The sequence below is a fragment of the Petaurus breviceps genome, unplaced genomic scaffold (genome assembly GCF_028583685.1).
Source record: "Petaurus breviceps papuanus isolate PSGF00001 unplaced genomic scaffold, PetGlider_PUasm1.0 90903, whole genome shotgun sequence".
NCBI lineage: Eukaryota > Metazoa > Chordata > Mammalia > Diprotodontia > Petauridae > Petaurus > Petaurus breviceps.
Genome location: NW_027187376.1, coordinates 10565453 through 10588369, shown reverse-complemented (window position 1 = coordinate 10588369; position 22917 = coordinate 10565453). Strand labels below are relative to the sequence as shown.

General features: G+C 36.9%; 1 protein-coding gene across 1 annotated transcript in view; it reads left to right on the top strand.

Moving 5' to 3' along the window:
• Window positions 1-22917, top strand: part of UNC80 (unc-80 homolog, NALCN channel complex subunit) — a 219338-nt gene that overhangs the window by 4552 nt on the left and 191869 nt on the right. The window contains exons 2-4 of the mRNA XM_069075228.1: window positions 2952-3075; window positions 4228-4301; window positions 7798-7937. Of these exons, the coding sequence (XP_068931329.1) occupies window positions 2952-3075; window positions 4228-4301; window positions 7798-7937 (338 nt within the window). The remainder of the gene's footprint in view (window positions 1-2951; window positions 3076-4227; window positions 4302-7797; window positions 7938-22917) is intronic.

The window sequence follows — 22917 nt, the reverse complement described above, 5'->3', positions numbered from 1 at the left end:
CCATCAATCATCCCTGAAGCAGGCAAAGTGGTTTGGGGTTCCTCATCAACTGAGAACAATATGACAGGGTCAGACCTGTCCTCCAGTAATATCAATTTGACTGGTATATGGAGATTTAATAAGAGAGACTGAAGTCAGGGAGATCAAATAGGAGGCTCTGGCTATAATCTAGGTAAAAGTGGATTGATAACTTCTGGATATACAAGTATAAAAGTGAAGTCATCCTTGTTCTATAAAAGCTTACATTTTATTAGGGAAAGGGGAGTATGACATTCCCAGATGAGTAAATGTGAGATATACACTAAATATACAATGATTGGAAGCAGGGAGTATGGATGATGAAGAGAATACAGAAAGGTCCCTGGCAGGAACAGGTACTTGAGCTGAACCTTGAGAGGAGACAGGGATTCCAAGAAGTGAAGGTATAAAGGACAAGCATTCTAGGCATGAAGGGCAGCTGGGCAATGACACAGTCACAAAAGATGAAATGCTGTGTGCAGCAAATAGAACAGCCAAGTTTGTCTGGAGCATGCAGTGTGTGTGAGGGAGAGTAATTTGTAATCAATCAGAAAAGCTTCTTGAGCAGGGAAGGGGCATGACCAAATCCAAGCTTTAGCACTCTCATTTTGGCAGCTGTGTGGAAGATGGATTGGAGAGATACAGAGTGGATGGGGACGCCAATTAAGAGTTCATTGTGATAGTTCAGGTGAGAGTGAGGCCAAATTATGGTCGTTGGGTTATGAATAACTATAGCTGGTGAGAATCATTTAGAAAGACTTTAAAGAAGATATTTAAGGCAAGGTTTTGTTTTGGTTTTTAAGAGAAGACACATTAAATTTTCACATTTCAGCCTCTGTCTTTCAGGATTACAAAATTAAAACTTCTACTTTATTTTCTTTTAAAATAAATTTATTCTTTGTTGTTAACATTTATTTTGTAAAATTTTTAAGTTCTGAATCCCTTCCTACTTTCTTTTCTTCAAAAACATAAACAAAAAATCTTGACAGTGAGTAATGAAACACAAAATTCAATTTGGAAAAAAAGAGACTTTTGGTCTGTCAGTTTGTCTCCATCACAAAATAATCCTTAGTAAACAACATCTTGAAAGCAAGCATGTCCTCCTCCCTCCCACTGCTCACCCACCCCTGAACCTTAAAAAATAACTAAGAAGTATGCTTACCACTTGGAATTTTTCTTTTAAAAAGCTTATACACATAAATCAGTCACCCTTCTTTAAAAAAAAATCTAAAAATGAGGAAACAAAAACATAGACTTTTTAAAAATTCATTTTCATTTTATTTCTTGTTCTGAATTCTCTCCCTGGCATTTTCCACTCTGCTCCCTATTTAGAAAGCAAGAAAAACAAAACCCATTACCAATATGTATAGTCAAACAAAACAAATTCCCAAGTTAGTCATGTCCACTGAAGTCTTCACTCTGACTCTCTATCTGGAGGTGGAGAGTGAAAATGCAGCTTTGCAGGAGTTTCTTTCATTTCCTCTCACCCAACAATCTCTAACAGAATTTAGCATTTCATGCACCTGTTTTAGCTTTCCTGAAAATCAAGTGAAACCCAACTAGGGTACAAAAGACAATTGTACTGCTCTCAGGGTGTATGCTATTATTGATGAAAGTATTGTAGATGGTAAAGGACACATGGCCAACAGGTTATAATTCCCACTTATCCTATTGGGGGGCAGTAAAATGGCAACATTCCACCTAGGCTAGGGGACATAAAATCAATGAGTATGGTCCATGCCCTTATGGAATAGTATACCTAGATGGGGATAAGAAGAATTAGGTCTTCTAATACCTTTGTAAAGCATTTATTAAGTGCTTAGTGTGTGCAAAGCACTGTAAGTGCTAGGGATACAAGCAGAAAATTAAGACAGTCCTTGTTCTCAGCGTTCGCATTCCAGTGGGGAAAGACCACAGAGTACTTCAGCTACAAATCAAATGGAAAAGTCTCATGGGCCTTTGGTGCTGGAGCAAAGCCAATATTAATGTATCCTCTTTAATGGCGTGTTCCCTGATAAAATGCCGGTTTCTGATGTTGGACCATTTGACAGAGCCAACCACTTTGGTGGCAAGAACTTTTCTTTTTCAGTTCTTCAGTAGCTGTGCCTCTAACACCTGTAAGAGCAGTTACGCAGCTGCATCTTCCCAGGGGTCCCATCCTAGGACTATGGCTGAAGGCACTGGGCCAGAGGCATCGCTGTTCCCAAGGCTCTTGGGCTCAGTGTGCTGAATTGTCTCCATCAGGGTTTGAAGGGATACTGTGGTCAAGATGGTGGTGGTAGTTTGACTTGCCTGATGCTTGCTATCTCCTTTCCCTCAGGGTGTCTTATTGCTTTGGCTAAACTGGCTTAACTGACTTGTGTTAGTTGGTGGGGATGGCTGTTTCCCCCACCCCATTTTCCATAGGAGTTGTTTCCTCAGATGATAGCTGGGAGGACTGGGATAGTAAAAGAAGCTGTAGTCTGAGGGGTGCTGCCACTCTCAGAAGTCCTTTGCCTTTTTGCCTGTTGGTAGCAGTTGGTCATAGTACTGGTAATGAGGAAAATGGGCCTCCTCCCCACAATGATTTGTCAATTAATCAATCAATAGTGACTAAGTGCCTACTATGTGCCAGGCTAGACTGGAAGCATGTATGATTGTTTAGGGGGCACTGCTATTCTCAAGACTCTTGGTCTCAGATGCTGCACCAGGGTTTGAGGAGAGATAGTCATCTAGGTTGTGGTAATCAATGTTTTACTTTCCTGATACTGTATATACTGCCTCCTGTCTCTCCCACAAGATATCTCTGCTTCAGCTAGGCTGGCTGCCCTACCATGTTCTTATTATTTTTTTTTTACTACATGATATTTTTAGCTAATTCACCCCTTATATGAGTAGCTCTTTGTCCACTTCTTAGGATCTAGTCAAAGGATCTTGCTTTTCTTTTCCACCAGGAATCTGACCTGACTTTCCGATTGGCCAGTGGTCTTGTTATTTGGCAGCCAATGTGGGAGCACAGACAGCCTGAGGTCTCTGCCTTTACAGCTCTGGTGAAACCTATCCGGAACATCATTACAGGTAAGTAGTTTGGAGTTCCAATGAGGTAGAGTGAAAAAAGATTCTCTTAGGAATCTTTGCTTCTTTTTCATGGAAGCATGAGGATGGTAGGATGACTTTCTCTTAATGAAGAGATCATGAAAAAGGCAGTTCTTTCTGATCAATGACTTTTGCAATCTTCTGTAGAATCTATCAATGAACAAATATTTGTTAAGCACACTCAGTAGTGATACAAAGCTTAGCAAATGTGTACACAGGGAGGAAGTAAATTCTGATCAATAGTGGCCATACATTGTTTTCTCTTTTATAACTTCTCTCTTGGTGTTTCTTCACAAGTAAACTGAAGCTGAATTATTCATCATTCAATTCAATCCAACAAGTACCTATTACCATGTTTCCCCGATAATAAGACACTGTCTTATTAATTTTTTTGGACAGAAAAACACCAGAGGGCTTATTTTCAGGGGAGGTCTTATTTTAATGAACATTGACAGCAATTTTAATAAACAGGTAAATGTGAACAAAAAAATGTACCTTTATTCAATAAGCAAATCACTGGGGAAGAACAGGATAACGCGCTCACTGCTGCAGCTCTGATTGGATGCAGCTCGGAGCGCGGCGTGCGTTTCATGGGGGGGGGGGGCGGTGCATACAGAGGGTACCGTAATGTAGCGTGTAGTGCAGGGGATCACCTTCACTACAGTAGCAATCTCAATAGGGCTTATTTTTGGGGGAGGGATTATTTTAGAGGAATCTTACACAGTAAGGGGAGGGCTTATTTTCAGGATAGGTCTTATTATCGGGGAAACACGGTATGTGCAAGGCACTCATGGTGCCCCTTACTCTCAGATGATGGTATGACTGAGGCTTATCTCAAATGGGGGTGAACTTTCTAGTACTAATAGTCTCTTCTTGTTAGAAAATTAAGCTACTGAATCATTGCTAAAACAAAGTTCTATAATAGAAAACAGTGGAAATTCTAAAATAAATTTTAAAACTAGACATTTGGGTGACCTCAGAACATTTGTTCATGAAAATATCTTTTTTTTTTGCTTCAGAGACATTTTTGCATGATGTGTCATATTCCTTTGTTTTATTGTTAAAATGAAATTACACAAGTGCTATCTAAATTCCCATTTCAACCCCTCTGTGGAATTCTTTTCTTCCTTGTAGCCAAGAGAAGTTCTCCAATCAACAATCAGAGTCAGGCCTGCGAATCACCAAATCAGGGCACAGGACACTCAGAAGTAAGTTTATTATGACAATTCTGATTGTTTTTCACTCTCTGATGTCCCATCAAAGTGACCCCAGGTTCCTCGAAGACTATGCCAGCAGGATGCAAATGGGGAAGGTCTTAACCAAGCTAGAAAGACTTCAAGTACAAGCTTAAGGACAGCCTAGATGCCTGTCATCCAAGGCCTATCCTACCCAGGCTTAAGAAGGCTTATCATCTCTTCATCTGTAGGTGATAGAAACTTATGAAAAACACTTGCAAAGGGATAGAGCTAGAAAGTATCTAAAGTTCCCTGGTTCACTCCAAAATTTTGACAGAAATTTGGAGAGGAATCAAGGTATAATGGTTAGAAGCCCTAGATCTAAATCCTGCCTCAAATACCATGTCACTTAAATTCTCTGTGCCTTTAAAATGAGGGTCTTGGACTTTATGGCCTCTAAGTTTCTTTCTCATGACTTCAGAGGTTATCTTGTCAGTTCCCTCTATTTTACAGAGGAGGAAACTGAGGTCAAGAAGCTTAAGTAATTTGCGTCAATTTATATAGTTAGTAAATGTCAAGTAAGATTTGAACCCAAGTTTTCTGATTCCAGAGCCTTTGGCAGAGGGAAAACTTACACCAAAGACACATTTTCTTGAATTACTGAAGTAATGATGATGATGAGAATAAAAGTAATACCTTGAATATCCCTAGAAATTCTCCTCTTATAATGCTTCATTATCTTCTTTATCTACTCAATCAATTTTAATTAAGTATCTGCTATGTACTCAGCATTGTTTTAGATGGTATGAGGGGACACAGAAAAATAGACACAGTCTAATCTGTCTTCTAGTGGTTTACAGCCTTCTTGGGCACTCAAGGTCTAAACAGTGTGTATTAGCTATAGCCAATAGGTAATTAAAATGTTGTCTGCTTTTCTATTTATAAAGGAAAGCGGTGAGATTAATATATTTTAGGAAGACATCTTGGAGGGAAAGAGAAGTGAGTTGGGTCTTGGAGATTTTGTGTAAATGGAATAGAGATGGAAGAATATTTTAGACAAGGGGGGAAAAGGGGATCCAGGGACAATGAAGACAGCCTAAATAGGGTGAAAGGTATGATTTGCAGAATTGTGAAGAATATGATTGGATTAAGCATAATGGGGCAAAGTTACAGAAGGCCTTGAAAAGTATTAAGGGAAGATTTCTGGTCAAGAAGTCTACCTGAATTGGAAGCCAACCACCTAGCTCCCACATTCTAAATTCAGAAAAGTCCTGAAGTTCACACCAAATCAAATAATGATTTTTTTTAATCTAATGGTAAAGTATAATAAGGGATTTCTTCCATCTCTGAATTGTACAAAAATTAATCAGGATCCAAAGGACAATAGAAAGGAGGGTCACACCAAACCAGCTCCCATGTGTAGCCTACAAGGCTCTGTGTCTGGAGACAGCAGGACAAGGCTAACCTGAGATAGTTCCTGGGTAGGGCCTTTAGATGTCTCAAACAGTGGCATTGGATAGTGGTCAGTATTGCATGACAGCACTCAGATAAGGACAACAAGAGGGCCTTGAATATCCAACTCTGACCCAAAGACTTGGGACAGAGGGGCAACCCAGGAAGTGATGGCCTATGTAGGAACCCAAGCAACCTAGGAAGATGAAGTAGTACTCACCACTCATCCAAGATATGCATATATCATGCATAGCAGAGGGCAGAGTCAGTTCCTGGAACAAAGCTCCAATTAAGGAGCTAAAGCTGAAGAAATGAGTAAACCAAAGATTTACTCAATACCAATCAATACAAAAATAGAGATCACCCCAAATATTGAGTAACTCTTAACAACTGCAAATAGACTCAAAGACAAGGGTGTCAACTGATTTGCAAAAGCAGATTGTTAAATGTTCAATGTGAGCCTTTGCACCTTAGAAATTGGCAAATGCTGTATAAATAAGTTTGATTTATTGTTTTGTTGACTTTCTAGATTTAAGAAAGAGATGGAGAAAAGGTTAATATAATACAGAGTAAACTTTAAAATGTGTTATATGAATATTCATGGGGTTGGGGTGGAGAGCTGGTTAAATATTTACCAGCACACTTCTGTAACGTAAAGATACATTTTCCACAAGGACTAAGAATATCTAGAAGAAATGAAGGAAGGGATTTTTTTTTTAATTAAGTAGAAGCTCTGGAAGAAAGAATTGGAAATGGAAAAAAAATAACGTAGAAAAGAAACTGGTAAATCTTACCCAAGAAGTAGAATCCTTGAAATTTAGAAGAAAAGAGTTACTCTATGCCATAGCAAGAAATACTGAAAAGAAATCCAAAGACTGAAATAATAGAAGAAAATGAAAGTCATCTTAAATCGAAAACAACAGACTTAGAAAATAGGCTAAAGATAGTTTAAGAATTAATGGACTCTATGGAAGCCATAATTAAAAAAAAAAGACAGACACTATATTACAATCAATCATAAATGAAAACTGCCCAAATCATTTAGAAGGTGGCAAAATTAAGTAGAAAAAATTCACTAGTCACTTTGTGAAGGAAGTTAAAAAATAATTCCAGAGATTTCATGGTCAAAATTCAAAGCTCTCCTATCAAAGGAAAATATTGCAAGTATCCAGAGGGCAGCATTTCGAATACCAATGAACTAGTCAGTTGTCATTATTGTCAGTGACTCTTATCACCAAAACCCATGAGATTGAAATCTTATGTTGTTGAAATAACCTTATCTGTGAGGAGACTGATGAATGTGCAATTAACCATGATGGTAAAGGTTAAATATCCAACCAGAAAGATGGATTGGGTCTTACCTTTGATGAATGACTCAACAGAGGGAGCCTTGTCTTTCAAAAATGTGCAGCCCCTGCTTTTCTAAGTATTGCTCTAATGCATCCCGTGTCTATTTTCAACATATTTTCTTTATATAATTCACCTGATCTTTGTTTGATTAATTGTTTGGGGATTGCTCTCATCTTCCAAGTACTGTATCATCTTGGCATATTCTTGGAAAAGTTCCAACAGGAGATCTTTGGACATTGCATTTATGCCAGAATTTTTTTTAATGTATTGATTAGATTTGCTGATTTTTCTCTACCTCTTTTTCTTTTTTTCTTTTAAATAATCTTGTCTTATAAAGGATAATTATCTAGGAGGAGGAAGGTGAGAGATATGGGGAGGGATTTGCATAAAATTGTATGTTTGTTTTAAAAATTGCATAAAATGAGATAGCCACAAGAATTTATTTCAAAGTTATTTTTGTTTAAAAAGCATTAAATTTTATTTTTTAAAAAAGAAAAAGAAAACCATTGGATAAGCATGATTAGAGGCTGAATATTCAGCCTAGCTTATAATATGCAACAGATGGGAAATCTGAAGAACCAGATATTCTAAATTTGTACATGTACTATAATGATCAATTAAGAAAACACTTAACAAATATAAAGATTCCATGGATGTTAAATACTAGATAATACTAGAAGGTAAATGTGGAAACAATTAATTCCTGTTGCTTTCTCCCACTCCCAAGAGTCTGCAGGTAGTGGGTGAATCATTCCACTCAGATTCCATCTCACCCAGAGCCACCATTTCTGGTTGCCATCGGGGAAATTCCTTTGATGGAAGTGTGTCCTCACAAGCATCCCTAGACAGAGGCCCTGCACATTCTAGGTAAGGAATTTTGATGCTGAAAATCTTATACACACACACATATATATGTATATATGTGTTTGTGTGTGTTTGTCTATGTGTGTATATATCTGCATCTATGTACAAATGCGTGTATGTATACACATGTATGTATTGTAAACACATGTGTATATATAATATTTATGTGTAAAATAATATATTCCACTTGAAGTATAAATGGATAGATAGTATATGTGTATGTGTGTGTAGTGTGTATGTGTGTGAACATCAAAAACATTGAATACTTTGATATTTACTTCTTTTGCCTCAACTTAAAAAAATTGTTTACTGCATATTTTTCTTTCCTAGTAAAATGAAATCAGTAAATACATGTCAATTAGCTGACTGAAAAGAGTAAATCCCTCAGAATTTCACAACTCTGCTCCTTAGATTCCATATTTATATAAAACAAAACCTCATTTATTTGGGTGAATTGGGAGAAATGTCTGATTTAGTGAAAACTTCCACTTGGATAATGTTCTTAAAGAAATACAGTTCTATTATTTTCAGTTAAAGAAAAAGACTTCACGCGAGGCTTAAAAAATGTTGCCTAGTGTGATAACTAAAAATGAGTTTATTATACCAATTATACACAAATAAGTACTCTTAAACTGCTTGAGACTGTTCTTTTATAGAATTTAAATATTCTCTATAATCTTGTTTATGAAACTAATTTGTTTAGCTAATACATTCATTTTTTTTCAGTGAACATTTATCAAGCACTTGTCTGAATTAGTAGATTCTGGAATGAGTATTATTTTATGCTTCAGTTTAATTCAACTGATATTAATTGCTTTCTATGTACAAGAGCCCTTTGCTAGGGTTGGAAAAACAAAGATGAAAAATGACACAGTCCTGATCCCAAGTAATTTACAGTCTTTTATGAGGAAGGGCACGTAGACAAATGATAACACAGATTAGAACATGATGACTGAATAAGAGAGGTCAGAGGCATGCCGTTTTGTACTTCAGAGAATCAGCTTGTGCTCTATTTTAAACAAACAATGGGCAAAGAGCTCCTCATCGTCAACGAATTTGTCTTGTGTAGCTCTGCCTCACTGAAATCCAATTTGCTCTCCAGTCAAGACATCATCCTCACGATTCCATTGGTCCTCTTTGGAAATGAAGGAAGAGCTTTGCTCCCTTAGTATGGCACAATAACTGACATCGCTTAGCAAAGATTGGCGTGTCCCCGTGCAGAGATGACTAGCGCCTTCCTTTCGGCAGTCACTGCGCGATCCGCCATCTCGTCTGTGTCTCGCAGGCACCCAGTGGCTCACACATTTTCTCGATGATTAGAATAGAATGCCTTCCTCGAGGGCGGGGATTATTTTAGCTTTTCTTTTTATTTCCAGTGACTGGCTCATAGAAAGAGATTAATATATGTTTGATGATTGCTGGTATGCAAATGCCTGAATCACAAAATACTAATGACAATTAGCTAACATTTATATAGCACTTACTATGTGCCAAGTATTATATTAAGCACTTTACAAATATCATCTGATTTGATCCTCACAGCAATCCTGAGAAAATCCTATTATTATTATTCAGTTTATAGATGAGGAAACAGAGGCAAAGATTAAGTGACTTGTCCAAGGTCACACAGCTAATATGCTTCTGAGGCCACATTTGGCCTCAGGGCTTCCTGACCCCAGATCTAGCACTCTGTCCACTGTGTGACCTAACTGCCTTTACCTGTTTGATTTACCAAATGCACCAACTTCTATTTTAATTGTCTGGGCACATATCTTTTCTCCCTTTTAGATTATTAATTCCCTGAGGGCAGAGAATGTTTCTATCCCCAGTACCATAATACCCAACGACACAAATCACACCCTCACAGCTTGGGCAATTCTTGTCCATATATTAACATAAATATGTAATAGGAGTTGCCCAATAAGCCAGAGCCCACCCTTTGGTTCTTTTACTGGTTCATGAATACGAAAATAGTACTAGGGCTGTCTATACCTTTGGTCTATACCTATGACCTTTGATCATGCTCCACAGCCACTTCATCTGCTTTTCCTGCAATACATCATCAAGGCATTCTTCCTGCTACCACTCCCTCTCAAGCCATTTTGGGTGAAACGAAGTTTATCACAATGTGTCCTTTCCATTGACCTTTGGGTTATTTATAACATTTTTATTTTTTCAAGGTGATGGTGTTCCATAGAGCCGTATGGAATCACCAAGGCAAGAAGGGTGTTAAAGGGAAGGGAATAAGCTTTTATTAAGCACCTGTGAGGTACTGTGCTAAGTGCTTTACAAATAATATCTCATCTGATCCTTACAACAACCCAGTGAGCTAAGTGCTATTATTAGTGCCCATTTTATAGATGAAGGAACTGAAACAAACAGAGGTGGTGTCTGCATTTAAATCTGAACTCACGTCTTCCTAACACCAGACTCTGCACTCTATCTACTGTACCAAAAACAGTTCATAACAGCAAGCTAGCTGCCTGTTAAACAGACAGGCCATCTAACAGTGAGCAATTTGGGATCATTGAAGGCATTAACACAATCTGCCCAGTGTGATCACAGAATCCCAGGCATAGATAATCGAATCTAGGAACTGGAAAAGAACTAAGGGGCCACCTCATTTAAACTGCAGCTAAACAAGAATTTCTGCTGTAGTATACCCTGTAAACTGTCATTCAGCTCTCTTGAGGGCCTCCAGAGAAGGGAGAACTCACTGTCTCCTAAGGCCATGTCCATTCGGTTTTAGATAGCTCAGATGATTAGGAAGTTTTTTCTTTGCTTTTTTTTTTGGAGGGGGGTGGGCAAGGCAATTGGGATTAAGTGACGTGCCCAAGGTCACACAGCTAATAAGTGTGTCAAGTGTCTGAGGCTCGATTTTAACTCAGGTCCTTCTGACTCCAGGGCTGGTGCTCTATTCACTGTGCCACCTAGCTGCCCCTAGGAAGTTTTGTCCAACGTCAAATCCAAATTCTTTTTCTCACACTGTCCATTTCTTCCCTTTCAGGCTACACAAAAATAAAGCATTCCCTTTTCCACATGATAGATCTTCAGATACTTGAAGGCAAACTATTAAGTCACCTCCCCCAATCTTTTCTCCAGGTGAAATATTTCCCAACTTCTTCTGCAAATCCTAATTTGTGTTATCTGAAGAACCTTGATACCTTCCCTTTCATGAATTATTTGAACTATACCTCGTCCCATTCTCTAGACTGCTTTGTCCCTTATCTTATCACCAATCTTGCCTTCACATGTTTTAGTCCTGGATTACTCTCCTCCATCCACTACCATGGCTTTTATTCCTATACTGCTGAATGAAACCAGAGAAAATCACAAAGCTATGTTGAATGAATCTACTATAAATTCATACTATAGAATCTCAGCTTTGTCCTCAAGGGAATCCATTTTCAGCTTTCTAATTTTCCCATTTATGACCAACTTTTCCAAATATTTTCATCTCTCCTCAAGTCTCTCGGCTGAGGGCCTTGCCTTATATTTGACTGAAAAAATTTGAGCCATTAACCAAGAATTCTCTCTTATCCCCTCCTGATCATTTCACATCACCCGTATGCCTTCTGCCCCTCTGCCTTTACTCATTTCTTACATGAAGAGGTGACCTTTCTACTTGCTGAGACAGCCCCCTACGTGCACAAGTGAGCCCATTCCATGCCATCTTCTCTAGAAGATTGGAACCTCTAGAATGTCCATTCTCACTTATCCTCATTCTCTCCCTGTCTACTGGTTACTTCCCCACTGCCTATAAACATGCCCATGCCTCCTGCAACCTCAAAAAAACCCCTCTTGATCCATACATCCCCACTAGCTATTGCACCATATCTCTTCACCTTGTGGCTAAATTCCTAGAAAAGGCCATCTAAAAGTCATGCCACTACTTGCTTTTCAATCATCATTCAATCTCATGATTTCAACCAAAGTAGGAAGCATCATTTCTGGATTTCTTATAACTTCACTGGTTTCCCCTTACCCTATTCTGATTTTCAAATAGTCATTTTCTTCCTTAAGATTCTGGATCTCTTTTTCTAATTGGTTGACTTTCTTTTCATAATCTTCTTGTTTTTCTTGGATTGTCATTTTTTTTTAGTTTTTCCTCAATCTCTCTCATTTGATTTTTAAGTCTTTTTTTAAGTTCTTAAATTTTTTTGGCCAGATTACTCTTTGGAGTAGAAGAGGGTTTCTTTGCTTTAATATCCTCCTCCGAAGATGAACCCCAATCTTCTCTATTGCTATAGTAACTATCTATGGTTGGATTCTTTCTCCTTTGCCTGTGCAATTATTATTTTTTTTTTTGGTAATAGTTTAGTTTTTGTAATCACCTCTAGTCCTGGAGTATGGAGGATGGTGCCTCTGGCCTCAGATCTTCTTTCAATTCTGCCCTCTAACCTTGAACCCAAACCAGGACCTCTTGTAAGTACCAACAGCCAGTAACATTGCTGCCCCACTGCTTCTGAACTTACACTTACCCATGTTTCCCCGATAATAAGACCTATCCCGAAAATAAGCCCTATTGAGATTGCTACTGTAGTGAAGGTGATCCCCTGCGCTACACGCTACATTACGGTATCCTCTGTATGCACCGTCCCCTCCCCCCCCAAACGCACGCCACAGGAGCTGCATCCAATCAGAGCTGCAGCAGTGAGTGCGTCATCCTGTTCTTTCCCAGTGATTTGCTTGCTGGCGCCATTGAGAGCAGTGCCGCAGAGGAGAGCTGAGGCAGGACAACATAAGCCCTCCCCTAAAAATAAGCCCTCTGGTGTTTTTCTTTCCAAAAAAATAATAAGACAGTGTCTTATTATCGGGGAAACACGGTAGCATATGTTAGTTCCTTCTGATTCTCACCCCTTCTGGATAGCACAGCTGTATTCCTTATCATCAGAATAATCTTCCCCAGCTAAGAAGTCCAATTCCCTTCACTGTCCCAGGGGTAAAAGTTCCTGTAACTGGGGCTAAGGCTGCCTCCCTACCCAGCTAACCCCAGGGCATGACTTGTTGCTTGTTGTTTGAGTGGACCCTAGCCTGGAGGGGTTTACTCTTCACTGGACAAACACATTCTAGGAATTTTCTTCTGATCTTCTCCCATTGTCCCAGGAGGACCACAGTTCTTCCTGTACAGTTATTTATTTTCATTGCTCTGTGCTACCCCTGAGGTGTTATTTTATCTCTTTTGTGGAGGAAAATCTTAAGAGCTTGGAATTTGCAGATATCTTCCCAGAATTTTGCTCTCAATCACTCTATTCCTTTACCCATAGCAGATTGTTTTGATAATTACTACTTTGTAGTATAGTTTGAGGTGGGTACAGCTAGTCCACCTCCTTTACTTTTATTTCCCTATTGATCCCCTTGGTATTCGTGACCTTTTGTTTTTTAAGATGAATTTCATTATTTTCTTTCCAGCTCCATAAAATAATTCATTTATAGTTTGCTTCATATGGCATTGAATAAGTAAATTAATTTAGGTAGTATTATTATTTTTATTGTATTGGTTTGGCCTATCCATGAGCAATTAATATTGTTTATATCTGTCTCTATTCATGTGAAAAGTGTTTTAAAATTGTGTTCACTTAGGTCCTGGCTCTGCTTAATAGATAGTCTCCCAAGGATTTCATATTGTCTGCAGTTATTTTACATGTAATTTTTCTTTCTGTGTCTTCTTGCTGGGTTTTACTGGTAATAAACAGAAATGCTGGTGATTTGTATGAGTTTATTCTATGTCTTGCAACTTTGCTAAAGTTCTTATTTTGAATAGTTTTTTTAGTTGACTTTAGTTTCTTTAAGTATGCCATCATATCCTTATAAAAAGCAAGAGTTTTGCTTTCTTATTACCTATGAGAAATTCCTCCAATTTCTTTTCCTTGTCTTATTGCCATAACTAGCATTGCTAGTGAAATATTGAACAGTAATGGTGATAATGAATGTTCCTGCTTTAGCTCTAATCTTGTTGGAAATGCTCCTAATTTATCCCCAATACAAATAATGCTTGCTTTTGATTTTAAAGAGACAGTACTTATCATTTTAAGAAAAGTTCCATTTATTCCTGTGCTTTCTAATGTTTTTAATAGGAATGCATATTAAATTTTTCAAAAACTTTTTCTGCATCTATTGATGTCATCATATGTTATTCTGTTGTTGTTTATGTTATTTATATGGTCAATTGTGCTAATAGTTTTCCTAATATTGAAACAACCATGCATTCCTACTATAAATCCCACCTGGTCATAAGGTATGATCTTTGTGATAGATTGTTATAATCTCCTTCCTCCCTTCATCAGGGAGATTAGCCTATAGTATTATTTCTCTATTTTGGCTTTCTCTGGCTTATGTATAAAACCATATTTTTGTCATAGTAAGAATTTGGTAGGACTCCTTTTTTTGCAAATTATATAATAAAGGCATTAACTGTTCTTTAAATGTTTAGGAGACTTCACTTGTCAATTCGTCTGGTCCTGGGTTGTTGTTGTTTTTCCTTAGGAAGCTCATTTGTGGCATATTCAATTTCATTTTCTAAGATAAGTTTTGTTGAAATGTTCTATTTCCTCTTTTGTTAATCTGGGTAATTAACTTGTTAAAACTTGTTAATTTGTGTTTTTGTAAATATTCATTCATGTCATCTAGATTATCACTTTTATTGGCATGTGGTTGAGCAAAATAGTTTTGACTAATTGCTTTAATTTTCATGGGATATGCATTCACCCTTTTCATTTTTGAGATTGGTAATTTGTTTTTGTTCCTTTTTTATGTCAAGTTAGTAGCTTATCAATTTCTTTTTTTAATATAAAACCAGCTCATGGTTTTATTTACTAGTTCGATAGTTTTCTGTTTTGAATGTTTTGTTTTATTTTATTAATTTATTTTATATATATTTGTTTTATTTATTTTTATATATTATATAACAATCTCTCCTTTGATTTTTGTGATTTCTAATTTGGTGATTAATTGGGAATTTTTAATTTGTTCTTTTTCTAGTTTTTTGAGTTGTATCTCCAATTTGCTGACCCGCTGTTACTTTCTTTTGTTGATGTATTTAGAGATATACATTTCTCCTTAAGCACTGTTTTGACTGTATCCCATTAATTTGGATATGTTGTCTCATTGTTAGTATTTTTAATGAAATTGGTTGTTTCTATAATTTGTTCTTTGACCAACTAATTATTTGCCATTAGATTATTTAGTTTCCAATTGACTTTAATCTATGAATACACAGCCCTTTATTGAATGTAATTTATATTGCATCATGGTCCTAGAAAGTGCATTTGATACTTCAGTTTTTCCAAATTTGCTTGTGAGGTTTTACATTCTAATGCATGGTAAGTTTTTGAAAAGGTGCCATGTATAGGTGAGCAAAAGGTATATTCCTTTTTAATCTTTATTCAATATTCTCCACAGATCTATCATGTCTAACTTTTCTAAAATTCTACTTAGCTTGTTAATTTATTTCTTGTTTATTTTATGGCTAGATTCATCTAGCCCTGAGAGGAGCAAATTGAGGTTCTTCCCCCACCAATAGTTCTTTATCTATTTCCTCTTATAACTCATTTAACTTTTTCTTCATGAGTTAGTATTAATAAGTATTAATATTATTTCATCATCTATAGTACCTTTTAACAAAATGTATTTTTCCTGATTATCTCTTTTAATTAAGTCTGTTTTGGCTTTTACTTTGTCTGAGAACCTGATTTCTACCCCTGCCTTTTTTCACTTCAGCTGAAGCATAATAAATGCTGCTCCATTTCCTTATTTTAACACTGTGTGCCTTTCTGTTTCATGTCTGTCTCTTCTAAACAATAATTCTGATTATTAATACATTATGCTATCTACTTCAATTTTATGGGTGAATCCATCCCACTTACTAAGTTAGGATTGCTATGTGTTTCGGTCTATTTCCTTCTAGTAGTCCTTGATTTTTTTTTTATCCTGTCCTTTCCTCAAAAATGTTTTTAAGTTTTGATCATGGCCTCTTAATTTACCCTCTCTCTACTCTTAATCCCTTCCCTTCCCACTTCCCTGTTGGGGTAAGATGAATTTCTGTGCTGAACTACATAAGTGTATATATATATAGTTCCCTCTTTGAATCAATTTAGATGATGAATCAATTTAGATGAGCATCACCTGCTCCCCATTCCCACTTTTCCTTACACTGTAAAAATTCTTCCTTGTATGCCTCTTTTATGTGAGATAATTTTCCCATTCTTCTTCTCTCTTACCCCTTCTCCTGGTGCATTCCTCTTTCTCCCTCTTCCATTCTTTTTTTTTTGAGATAATACCAATATAATTGACTCACACCCATGAATGTGTATACTCCTAACTGCATTAACAATGTCAAAGTTCTCAAGAATTTCATGTATCATTTCCCCACATAGGAATGTAAATTTTTTAACCTTATTAAGTCCCTTATGATTTCTCACTTATGTTTACCTTTTTATGCCTTTCTCAATTTTTGTGTTTGAATGTCAAATTTTCTATTCAGCTCTGGTTTTGTTTTGTTTTCTTTTCTTTTAATCAGGAATACCTGAAAAACCCCTATTTCATTACATTTCCTTGAAGCATTATATTCAGTTTTTCTGGAGAGTTTATTCTTGGTTATAACCCTAACTCCTTTGCCTTCTGGAATACTATACTCCAAATCTCCCACTCCTTTATAGAGGTAAATGCTAAATGTTGTGTGATCCAGACTGTGGCTCAATGGTTCTTGAATACCTTTTTTATGGCTGCTTGCTATATTTTTTTTCTTGACCTGGAGCTGTGGAAGTCATATAACATTATATTTATATAATATTCCAGGAAGTTTTTGTTTTGGGATATCTTTCAGGAGGTAATTGGTGGATTCTTTCCATTTCTATTTTAACCTTTGGGCTAAAATATCAGGGCAGTTTTCCTTGATAATTTTTTTGAAATGTGATAAGTAGGCTCTTTCTTTGATCCTGGGTTTCAGGTAGTTAAATAATTCTTAAATGATCTCTCCTGGTTCTATTTTCCAGGTAAGAAAAATTTACATTTTCTTCTTCTTTTCTTTTTTTTGGCTTTTGACTTTGTTTAATTGTTTCTTTATGTATCATGGAGTCATTAGCTTCCATTGGACCAATTCTAATTTTAAGGAGTTATTGTTTTCAGTGAGGTTTTGTACCTCTTTTACCAACCTGTTAATTCTCCTTTCATAATTTTCTTGCATTGCTTTCAATTATTTTCCCCAACTATAACTCTACGACACTTATTTGATTTTTAAAATCATTTTGTGCTCTTTTTAAAAGTCTCTTTAGTGCTTGTAGGAATTCTTTGTGTTCAATTTATGTTTTTCTCGTAGATATTTTCAATGTTATTGTCTTCTTTTGAGTTTTTATCTTGAGCTTCCCTGTCTCCATAGAAAACTTTTTATGGTCAGGTTCCTTTTTTTGTTGTTTATGAGAGAAATTGTTATTAATAACCAATGATTTGGGAAGATTCAGATTCCCCCCTTTCTGTTTTGTCCTCATTTAACCACCTCAGTCCCTGAAGGTTGCGCTAACCTTCTTCTCTATCCAGAATCCACCCAGGTGGGACAGCCATTGGTTTCCACTCAGGTTTGGGTGGGGATAAATTCTTTGAATACATTGCCCAAGGCTTGAGGGTACTTAAGAAGCAAATGATATAATCAATCAAAGTTCAGGTCCAGTCCCTCATTGTAATATTCATTCTCTCATTAATTGTTCACTAGAGTTGACTGTCACCCTCAAGAACACCCCTCTTCCAAAAGGGCATATAAGCAATGACCTCCTCCCTCCATCTCTGCCACCTGCCACCATGATTGTCTTTGATTTAAGAGCTGAACAAATTACCATCCTTTTATTAAAATGCTGGCATTATTAACAAAATTATTAAATTACCCAGAAATTATGTCTCTCAAACCTTTTTAATCACCATATTTGCTCATTTTTCCAGTTTATTTTTTGACTTTGGATTTTATATTAGAGTTGTTCTCTGCTCACTTCAGGGAGGGGTTGGGTATGGCTAAACTGTGGCTAGGCCTGGGTCTGTACTCCAGTCTTTGAATAGGCCTCTTTAAGAAGTGAATCAAGGGATGACCCCTTTAATTAAAAAAAAATGAAACTGGGAGGGGAAGACTCTCAGGGTTGCTGACCAAAAGAGAAAGTTACTATTTACATTCACTCAGAGCCAGGAGGACCCAAAAAAATAACCATTAAGTGGTGCTTGGGTAGGCACCTATTGTCCAATCCCTGAGATCCAGAGTGAATTGGATTTAAGGCTTGGTCTTTGAGGAAATAAATCTAGCCAGTAAACCCCAAATTAACTAGGTAGTTTTTGGCCATCAAAAATTTGCCTTCCTTTGGAATCCTTTAATAATAATCCTTTAATACCTCCCCTTAGGTAAGGGAAGAGGAGAAGGGAGGAAATGGGAAGGGAACAGAAGAGGGGGACCTATTCAGTGAGAGGGTAAAAAGAGCCAAGGTCTCCCACTGCATCCTGGGCCATCTCCAGTCATCCTGATCAATATCTGACCACTGAACTCAGATGGCTCTGGAGGAGAGAGTAAGGCTGGTGACTTTGCACAGCCCTTTCTCCCTCAAATCAAAGTCAATTACAAGTCATGTCATCATCTCCCTGATGTCAAGATCCTCTTCAAGAACAAAGGACAAATCACAACACACAACTCTGAACTTTCCCAAGCTAGGGCTTCAGCTCCCTCCTGACTACAGATCATGACCACTCCTTTCTACCCCAGAAATGTGACCTTGAACTAAGTAATAGGAGAAGCAGCTCCCAAATAGATCCCAGTGCCAGCATAGAGGTCCTTCAGAATGTCTTTCTGACCAGTTTAGTCACCTCACCACTCTTGGTGCCACCACTGCTGAGACTACTACCAGTCACAGAGGGTGCTGCTACTGCTTCTAGGTCCTACAGCCCATGCTGCTTCCACCTCCCTTGCTCCCAACCAGCCCCACACCAAAGCTCATTGGCATATCTTTTAATCCTCTTAAGCTGTCCTAGGCTGAAAAAATGAAATACTGTGACTTTTATTTGGTTATCCTGCTCAGAATTTGATTTGATGTATTTTTTAAAAGTTGTTAAGAGAATTGAGTTGGGAGAGCTCAGCAGAAATGTTCAATTCCCTTCACCATCTTGGTTTCACCTCCATAAATGTTGAATGATTCAATGATATACTGCTAACTCATTTAGCTTATGGTTTACCAATATCCCTGAGCCTGTTTCAAAGGAGTTTTTTGTTTTGTTTTGTTTTGTTTTGCTCAGGCAATCTCTATTCATTTTACCCCCACATATTTCTATGACTTTGACTGAATTCACTTGAATTTTTCCCTATGGAATTTCATCCTATTTTTGTGAGTAGTTTCTATAATTAGCAAGGTCATTTTGAATTCTATTCCTATCTCCAAAGATCTTTGCAATTTCTCAGAATCCAATGTCATCAACAAGCCTAGTGACTATTTTCTCCATTCATTCTTATGTCATTGCTAAAGAATGTAATATGTGTATCAAAAAAATTAATACTAATATATAATTTCTAAAACTGTAAGTTACAGGGTGGTTGATGATTGGCTTTGATAGAATGATTTTCTCATGAGGAGCTACCTTTGTGAATCTAGATCTAATAATAATTTCTAACTTTACTTCTACATTCAAAATAAATCAAAATGGCATTCTGTCTAATTTGCACTGCTAAATTAGAGCCTGTCTTCTTTGTCCTGTGCTGGGAACAAAGATACTATCATCATTTTACACGTAACAGTATTTTGTACTAGTTTATTAAATCGCTAGTTAGTAATAGTAATAATAATCATTGAAGTAATAGTAGCTATGAGGATTTTTCCATTGTTCCACAGTTTGTTGTTAGAAAGAATAAGTAATCTGTTTTTAAAAATATATTTCTGCTCACCCCCATAAAAAAACAAAGTAACATCTCACACTCTCTTTTTATGTTGGTGATCTTATGAATTCTCATGGGATCAGTTTCAATCTCTATACAGACGACTCCCAGATCTAGAAATCTAGCCCTCATCTCTCTCCTAAGCTCCAGTCCTACATTAACAACTGCCCACTGGACATACTTATTGGAATGTTCCATAGGCACCTCAAGCTCAACACCTTCAAAACAGGACTCATTACCTTTTCCATCAAACCTTGTTCCTCCTTAACTTCTATGCATTTGTCAAAGACCCCAGTAGACTTCCTATTACCAAAGTTTCGGTGCCAGAGTTGTCCTCTGTGCTTCCCTCTCCATCTTCTGCCCCATGTCCATTCAATTGCTATGTCTTTCCAATTCTACCTTCACAACATCTCTTCAAAAAATATTTGTTTATGTATTTAATTTGTGGAATAAAACAAGTGTTTCCATAACATAGTATAACAAAAAAGATGATTACCCATGAAATTGCAAATCTGTTATGTACACTTGATATTCCTTTCAAATATAGAATAGTCATAATGTACATTTTTTTCTCTCCCTTTTTGTCTTCCCTCTCCCCCTCCCTGCCCTGGAGATGGCTACCATTAGATACAAATAGCTATATATGTAAAATTACGCCCTACATACTTCTATTTATCAGCTATTTCTCTGAACGCAAATAGCATCTTCCTTCATTTATCATTTATAGCTAATTTCTCTCCTTTAACATAGGCATCACTTTGGTTCAGGACTTCCTTATCTCTTCCCCAGACTATGGTGTTAGCCTCCTACATGATCTCTCTGTGTACAATCTGACTCTCTCTCCTATCCACACATTTATTAGATTGCTCTTCTTAATGCTCAGTTCTGACCATGTCATTCCTCTGTTTAAGAAGCTTTAGTGGATCCCTAATGCTATAGAAAAATAAAAATGCAAATTCTTCTGTTTTGCATTTAGAGCACTTCACGATCACTGCAGCTTATTTTTCCATATTCATTTTTCTACTTTATATCATGCATTCTACCTTCCAGCTAATCTAGCCTATTTGTTTTTTCCCTTCCACAATATTCTATGTTCCACATCCATGCCTTTGCAGGGGCCTCCATCCCTGGAGTACTCTCCATCCCCACCTCTACTTCCTAAAGCTCCTAGCTACCTCCAAAATAGCCCAAGTGCCATGTCCTATGGGAGACTTTTATTGATTTCCCCAGTTAGTATTTTCTGATTCTATCCCTTGAAATTATTTTCAATTTACTTGGAATATATTTTGTATTCACTTACCTGTATATCTGTTTTCTGCCCCCACTGGAACAGTGGATAGAGTGCCAGATCTGGAATAAGGAAGACCTGAATTCAAATTCAGCCTCCTATACTCACTAGCTGTGTGACACTGGGTAAATCATTTAACATCTGTTTGCTTCAGTTTCCATATTTGCAAAATGGGTATAATATTATCACCTACCTCCCAGGATTATTGTGAGAATCAAATGAGAAAATAATTAAAAAACACTTAGCACAGTGACTGGAACATAACAAGCATTGTCTATATGTTAACTATCATTATTACTGAAGACAGGAACTGTTTTATTTTTGTCTTTCTAGCTTTAGTGTCTGGTACAGTCACTGACGTAGAGCAAACCAAATCACTGTTAAATTGAATTGAATTGAATGGCAAAATTTTCAAAGCCATAAAATTTACAAGCTTACATTTTTTACGTAGAAAGCCCTCTCAATCGAGGGTTGAGAAACCTGAAATAGAATGTATCTATCTATATGCCTATATATGTATATGTGGGTCTGTGTGTGTGTGTGTGTGTGTATATATACGTATGAAATTTGCTTTTTATTTTTAACACAATTAAATTTGTGTTTCTCTCAATTGCTTCCCTATAAAGGGCAAAGTCAGCACAGAGGTGAAGAAAATTGTGTTTTCTATGCACTGGCCTTCAAATACACACACACTCACACACACATACACACACTCACACACACATACACATACACTCACATATACACACATACACACATCCCACTGGTGAATTCGAAATGAGTCAGTGGAGCTTTATAGAAAGCTCCCACCAAGCTTCATTAGCTGTTGCCATGGAGCTGACAAAGCCTACAGGCTTTTCTAAAGGAGAGTTAATGTCCCTACATTGATGGAGCCCATTTATTAATCACAGGAAAGAACAGAAGAGAACTTTAATAACTGAGGAATGTGCATGTCTTAGCAACAGAAGCTATTTACTCCTACCAGCCTAATCCAATCACAGCATCTCTTTTATCTCAACCTTGAGTGAACCAAACATGGTTATTCCCTGAACTCCACACTCATTTAACTATGGTGCAAGTCCTTTAAATTAATAAGAAGTTTCACTTTTAATTATTAAAAGCATAGGTTTTAATTTCTGGTTCATTAAAAAAACACCTCATGGGGTCATGGCTAATTCTCACGGTTCAGGACTTACATCAATTTCCTTCTTATTTTCAGGAAGCTAGTCTCTTGGTCCCAGACTGAGCATTTTATAATCCAATAGTCAGGCTTTGTGAAATCTATTAAATAGGGACCCGATGAGAGGCAAATATTTAGCAATTCAATTTCCTTTTAAAAAATCTTCTCTACATCTTTGACACTTAGAAAACCGAGTCTCTTCTTTTCTCCTCTTTTCTTGTCAATTCAGATTGACTCATAAGAAAAATGTACAAAAAGTTTAACCAATCATCCATGGTTTGGCTTTACTTTCTCAGTATATGTATGGCCCCTAATAAGAAAATCCATATAAATAAATCTGAATTTATAAAATAGATAAAACAGAGTAATAATCACATTACAGAAGATTATTTTGCTTTATAAAAGTACTTCATACTGGAAAAGTCTCCTTTATTTCATTATAAAGTTCCTTTAAATTATAGGTCCCTGGCAGATTTCAAATAAGCCTTCATTTATATTCAACCTTCCAACAAAACATATTTCTTTATTTTTTTCTTTTTGGAGGGCAACTGGAGTTAAGTGACTTGCCCAAGGGGTGTGTGTGTGTGTGTGTGTGTGTGTGTGTGTGTGTGTGTGTGTGTGT